Source organism: Morone saxatilis, unplaced genomic scaffold (genome assembly GCF_004916995.1).
Source record: "Morone saxatilis isolate NCDOM2014 unplaced genomic scaffold, NCSU_SB_2.0 Contig7, whole genome shotgun sequence".
In the NCBI taxonomy this organism is placed as follows: domain Eukaryota; kingdom Metazoa; phylum Chordata; class Actinopteri; family Moronidae; genus Morone; species Morone saxatilis.
The window spans coordinates 7,432,530-7,439,608 of record NW_023340246.1 but is presented as its reverse complement, the minus strand read 5'-3'; the positions used below and the strand labels follow the sequence as shown (position 1 = coordinate 7,439,608).

Sequence of the window (7,079 nt, the reverse complement as noted above, 5' to 3'; positions counted from 1 at the left end):
TGTGGGTGTGTCTATGTGTGTGTGTGTTATACAGAGGTCTGGTAATTCACATCCTATGTTTAGACCACGCAGGTAAAAGTGAGTAAATTCTGTGAAGCAAAAAGTCCACACACCAAACATTATTGGAAATAAGTAACACTGGTGGTCAGTGGTCAGTTATCAAAAACTATTTTGATAACTGATTCAGGATTTAAATAATTTTTTTAAATTGTGTTTTTACTGTTTTTTTTTTTGGTGGGGTGGGGGGTAAATTAACTGATACTAAAAATAAATAGCTAACATCACAGTCAACTAACTAGCTGTTCACCTGGCTGGGTGTACTCTGTACTTTGTCCTATGTGTGTATGTACACCAAATCATTTATTTTCTTCAAAGTATGGCCTTATGATGTTGAACTCTTCATGTAAGCTAATTTTCAACACTAACATAAGCTTTAGAAGAGCATATTACTCTCCAAACATTATCTGAAAAATGTAAAAAAGAAAAAGATGCTAGTATATTGAAATAGTGTACCAGTGATCAGACAACAAATCTTACACACTAGTTCTGATCCAGCATAACCAGACCCCTATAGTCATCAAACTTCCTCAGCTCGTAATGGAAGGTTTCAGTTAAAAAATGTAAATCAGGAAAAATCACCTGACAAATACTTGTACTAAGTTGTTTAATTTGCAGAAGATTCCTTACTAAAAAGCAGTTACAGAACCAAAATCAAATGAAACAGCAGTGCAGTGGAGGCATGCAGCAGTGGAGCCGCTCCTCCTCCTCCTCCTCCTCCTCCTCCTCCTCCTCCTCCTTCGACCCCTCAGTTGTCCCGGGACCCTGCTGGCCAGTGAAGCGCAGCCTCGAAACCAGGGTTCTAGCTAGGAGTCACAGGAAGGGCAAGCTCATTAATTATCTCTCCCTCTCTTCCTCCCTCCATCCTCCCATCACACCCTCCCTTCATTACCAGCAAGGTTAATCCCCCCTTATCTCCCAATGAGCCTCATTTTTCATGGCTCCCTGTCTACGACACTTCCTCCCTCCCTTCCCTCGTCAACCACTTCTCCATCCCTTTCTATTCCTCTTTCTCTTCCTTCACAGCTGCTCCTCAGAGTTTCTACTTCTGCTTTTCTGACGCTAGTTTGCTTCATCCCACCTAGTTTGTTTTTCGTCGCTGCTCCCACAAATATTCTTTATTTCCTCTGCTCTGTCATCTCCCCTTTCCTTTCCCCTCCTCTCCCCTCCTCTCGCCTGTGCTTACCTTGAACAGGCCGTAGTGAGTGGAGAGAGTAGATCTATTACAGCTTATCACTAAAAGACAGGCCAACGCTGCACGCCGGTGAAATATGGCTGCTGTCACAGCCACCGCAGAACACGACCCGTGCACAGAGCTCGCAGAGCTGTAAGGACAGGGGGAAGAGGGGGGAGGAGGGTGGATGGGGTTACGGAAGCCAGTATCAGCCCCCTAACTCGAATTAATGGAAAGATTTTCAGGCTTGATGCCGACCGTTTGACAGTGATTTGGCACACAATTAACCTTGTCTCCCTCTCCCCTCTGTACTCTCATCACCTCCTCTGCTTCATTCACTGCCTTGTTTTCCCCGACTCTCTCTATCCCCTGTGCCTGTCACGCTCCTTGACACAGTCTTATTGATTATGAACCAAATGGGGATGATGATGTTTTATTAGATAACTGACACTCCCTACTGTTGTATGCCAATTGAATTAGCTCTGAATCACCAACATCCACGTAGCGTAACATGATGTGACTTGGCCTCATTTTAGATTTCACACAAAGCACACCATTCACAAATTCACTGTTCAAGTGTGAGAATAGTACTCATGACAATACCATAGCATTGGTGGACGACATCAATGTGACATGAGCATTATTTTTACGGGAAATGCCGCTTGATTTTTTTTGAGTGTATGACTTATGTCAGCCTAAGCCTGCTCTGTGTACTGCAACATCTGTCCAAAGAATGATAGATTTCCACTCACCGACCTGTTTAAAAGACCATCCGTTCTGCAGACCCTACCTCTCAGCTAGACTTTACTCACTGCTTTTATAGGCCATTTCACCTTGGGTTCCAGGTCACGGTACCAAACAGCCTATAGCTCTCAAACAGAGGAGAGCAACTGGAGTGTTAAAGAGGGAGAGGGGAGGTGTATCAAGAAACGAAATAGAAGAGATGATGTGTGAAAGAACCAGCTTTAGTGATAGGAAAGGCTTGTGTAGAGGCTTTATTGTAGTCTGAAACAACTGCATTCGGCTCTTCAGAAGAAGCAACAAAAAAGAGAAAGAAAACTAGTAGGGACAGTTCAAGTAAGAAGTAAAAAAGTTTAAGAAAGTGTTAGAAATAAGAGGAAAAAGGTTAGTTACCACAGCAGCCCCTGTGATTTGTTTAAATTGCTATCATGAGCTAACAGCATGCAAACAGTTTGCTCTTCTTTCACTGAAGAAATACTCTCCAGTTCTCATATAATTAATTCTCGCAGCATCTACACTAACCTCTATGGGAGCCGCCACTGTTGTTTTTGAGCACACAGTAACTGATCACACACGTTGTCACACACACACCTAGTGTTAAACCGGGCTCGTAGCTTGTGGTGTAGATTTTAGTGTAATCTTGTGCCACAATCTCATATATAAATGAGACGGGAAGAAGGGAGTGTGTTTGTAGTGACAGTTTGCAGTTAGCTAAGTGAAGGAGTCTTGATGTATGTCTGTGTCAGCACAATGTTGCTGAGAGTTGATGATTATCCCAGCTTTTCTGAGGCTCTGCCTCAGCACATGTGACATGGACGAACCACAGCGGAGACAAGTATGACAGTTGTGTGACAGACAGCGAGGCATGACCGCTGTCAAACAGTGTCAAAGAACTTGCTGATGTGTCATTGTCGGGTCTAAAAGTAAGATTCAGCAAACACCTTCAGTGGTGGAAAAGAACAACAAATATACATGTGAGTAATACAAGGGGTTTACTATTGTAAGCCTTATCAAAATTAACAAGATGTTTATCTCCAAAGAGCTTAGTTTATGTCAGATTTGATTCATTTTAGTTGACATAGTTTCAGTCCTCAGATCTAATTCAGACTCACTTTGAAACAATCATCAAAAACACACCTCTAAAGAAAAGCTTTTAATAATAGAAAAGAAATAGAGATTTGATTGTTTATTAAATATGAACTAACAACCACTGTATCCAGTGTACATCACACTGTAATAAGTGTGTGCAGTAGATTTCTAACAATGGCTGCCTCAGTGGGAATTAAATAGCTGTCCCTGTGGAACAGACATGCTGGGTTACACTTAGCTAATTTAGCTACTTGAATTCAGTTCACCTTTATTCTTCTCCATTGCTCCAACTTTAACAAACCCCTTCAAGGCAATATCATTTTTAGAATTTTTGCAGGGTCCTGAATGCCACATGAGTTAGCATTGACAGGTGGGCGGGCAATTTTTGTGGATAGGGAGCAAAGAACTGACTGAGAGTATAAAAACATCAAGGTGCAAATACACTAAATGCCTTAAGTATGATGGACACTTTCATGAAGTACACCAAGCATGTTAATCCAGGTAAAAGCAATGTGAGAAATGATACTCGAGGTACTTACAGGCTATAATGCAAGGAAAACACACACTAAAATTTAGCAGTTTTGTTTGATCATCACAAAAAGCTCTCAGATAGATTATGTAAGAGTTTGAAATTCAAATAATAATCCCTGAAGCTTGGTCTCCTCTCGGCTCACAGTAGTCACGCAACATGTTTCCATTGTTCTAATGCAGTGTTTCCTGTAATGTCCAAGTGGTAGAGAGACAGGCTGGCAAAGGTTGCGTGTCTGGCTTTGGCCATCACTCTTATGATTTTCAATGTATGGAGATGGTGACCCTCACAGTTCACGCCACAAAAACGGCATATACATGCACACACATCATGAACACAGTGTAGTTCAGTGAGTATTTCTACAGCACCAGTTACCCATGACTCACGACACATCCGTGTAAAGGGCTTAACACAAGGTAGGAGGGGATAAGCAGCACCCCTGATGTTTAAGCTGCCTTTGCTTTGAAGCAGATGTGAGTATGTGTGTTCTGTCTCTCTCTCCCTCTCTGTCCTCCACACTCTCTCTTTGGTTTGTGTGTGCAAGCGCATGCTGGTGCACTCATGCACCTCACGAGCGCTAAACCAAGACTATTAATGTATCCTGATCAGCCTACCGAAAATGAAGCTAATCTGCTGCGAGGGAAATGGGGCAGGAATTAGCTCTTTCAATCCACCAGTGGTTTCCTTTTAGCATCTGAGGTATCCCGCCATTTATCTCCATGCATTTTCTAGCTGCATCCCAACTCACAGCAACTAGTGGTTGTGTAGACTGATGCCTGCCGTTCTTTCGAATGCCAAATACTGGCATTCATTTATTGCAAGTGATGATTAATTTCATACTTGTCACAAAGCCCTGATACACATGAATTGAAATTCCAGCCTGAAAATTGGTGTGTTTTTACTTAACTGAAGTTGATTAAACAGGAATTTCAATTCATCTCATTCAGTTTTCAGCCAGGAATGATTAAACTGAAATTGAATGTACTGCAACCCAAAGTATCAGGGCTATTTCCATCAAACTGTCAGTCAGCAGACTCTCTTGTATGTAAAGTGTAAATGTGTTTGTCCTTCTCATAGACCATTGTTCGAGGGAACCGGCCACCCAAAGATGCGTCCATCAACGGCCTGTTGGAGGAGTTTGACAACATCTCAGTAACACGCTCCAACTCCCTGCGTAAAGAGAGTCCGCCAGGCGCCCACCAGGCTGGAAGCAGCTCCAAACCTTCCAGCAGTGGTCATCCCAATGCCCCGGAGGAGAATGGATTCACCCATTACTACTCCCGCTACTCCTGTGACCTAGACACCTCCAGCAGGGACTTCTCTCTTGATCCCAGCAGGCCAGGTTTCTCCATAGATGGGGACTGGGCAGTTGGGAGGCACTATCGATTCACCAAGCAGAATGGTCACTCACACCCCATACGCAGCCCCTTCTACCCGGATGCCATGCCCCAAAAATCAGACTATGGCAAGCTTCCCCCGGACTACCACACATACCTGGAGAGCAAAGGGCGCTCAGCAGATGAGGTAGCCTCCACGGTTGGGAGTGGGGTGGGCTCCAGCGGCTACTATCGGGCGTCTGTGGGTGGCTCGTCCAGTCAGGACTACCGAGACACTTCAGTAGGCACGCCATCTCGTGCCTCACTACACAGTGAGCAGATCAACTACCCAGACAGTGAGTGGAGCTACGGCGGCCTGCGAGACGAATATGAAAAGCGACCCAAGAGTTCCTATGTGACGCAGACCAGCCCCACACCGGCTATAAGGCAGCGATCTCGGTCAGGCTCTGGGCTGCAGGAGCCAAATGTCCCCTATGCAGCAAGCGGGGCTTTCAAGAACCCTCCACAGGCCCACCCATACAGCTCTTACACCTACCCTCGCCTCTCGGAGAGTCTTACTAACTCACAGACCTTAGCCAAGGTAACTACACCAAACACAAAAACTATGCATTCTAGTATAATTGTGATAAGGAGTTTGACAGTGTTTACTCTAAACTGAAGAGCTTATTGTACAAGCTACCAAATGGGTACAGTGGCTGTCTAGGAAACATGTTTCCACACAGTGCTTCACACATCCCTGACAAGCCCGTAGAAACATTTCAGAGAAAATTACACAGACGTATCCCCACATTTAGTCCCACCTCCCATCCACCTGCAGTCCTTTTCTTCTTTCTCTGTATCTCTGTCACTCTTGCGCTATACATTTTTTCTGCCATCCCTACCAGATGGATGGTGTCAGCTGTTAATGTACTCTTGCCTAAAGGGGGCAGGTGCTGCCACATACCTCTCTTCAATAGCCAGTATCTCTGCACACAGATCAATTAATGGTCATGCTGGCCATCGACCAGAAAGCTCTGAACTATAGAAAGAGTTACAGAGACTAGACAAAGAGAGGCACAAAGGAATGCAGAGAATGCAGAAGACAGAAGTGAGAGGCAGTAAAATGGCAATAATAAAAGTGAAAAAGTATAATTATGTGAATATAAAAAAATGCCAAAAAAAAAACCATACAAAATTCAGGCTTAGAATTTAGCTTAAGCATATATGTATATATACAAATAGATGCACACATAGTCACACATATATGTAAATGATACAACCACCAAACCAAACAAACTGTTAAAATAACAAAACTGAACAAAGATATATATCTGAAATGAAAATATTAAATAACAAATTTTCTTATTGGTATTAATGTAATGTTTTGTAGCTTATAGCTTTGCAATTTGTTTGTAAGTGCAATGTAAGTATGTTGGCACTGGGAGAGCGTGATGCAGCCTCTGATGTGCTCCAGTGGAGAACTGGGGAGAGACTGAGAGACCCAAGAGATTCTACCACACAGAGATTCCACAGACAAAAGCAAACAAACCCTCCATGCATTGGAGGCTGTGTAATGTAACCATATGTTTCTACTATAACTTAGTGGTGGTGATTCTTTTATACCAGTATTATTATATAGAACTGCATTTGCTACGGTAGATGACATTAGAATAGGTTAGCCAGTAGTAGGGGGTAAAAGATGCTGCTAGACAATGTAACAGAAGGTGTAAGACACGAGAAAAGTGGTGTCTGTAAGATGTTCTTACATTTCTCTATATATTGTGTATATCATTCTCCAAAGATTTCAGTGCCCCATTAGGTCCATTATACAGGTGTGGGTACCGCTATCACAGCTCTGCACCATCCATCCTTCACACACAGCAAGTCCAGTAGCTGAGAGGAAAACTGGGTTTGCTGATGTAGATCCCAGGGTGCCTTGATGAAAAACCATTTAACCTGCATGCTTCAGTAAATAGCCACTCATGGAAAAAAACAGCCACGGAGAATGCAAGAGAAGCAGGATTGGAAGTGATCCCGGAGAAGGTCATTTTTTTTAACATATTGTTTATTATTACTTCACTTTTTGAGGCGTCGTGCTTGAGGAAGCACATTTGCTTTACTGAAAACGTACAGTATGTGTAAGGAATGTCATCATTTAAGACTTAACAGAGCT

General features: G+C 43.1%; 1 protein-coding gene across 5 annotated transcripts in view; it reads left to right on the top strand.

Annotated features, from left to right (window-relative positions):
• The window catches only part of pak5 (p21 protein (Cdc42/Rac)-activated kinase 5), a 62,958-nt gene that overhangs the window by 43,861 nt on the left and 12,018 nt on the right, over positions 1-7,079 (top strand). For all 5 annotated transcript variants that reach the window (XM_035679055.1, XM_035679054.1, XM_035679053.1 and 2 more), the window contains one exon: positions 4,668-5,507. In XM_035679055.1, coding sequence (XP_035534948.1) covers positions 4,668-5,507 — 840 coding nt within the window. The remainder of the gene's footprint in view (positions 1-4,667; positions 5,508-7,079) is intronic.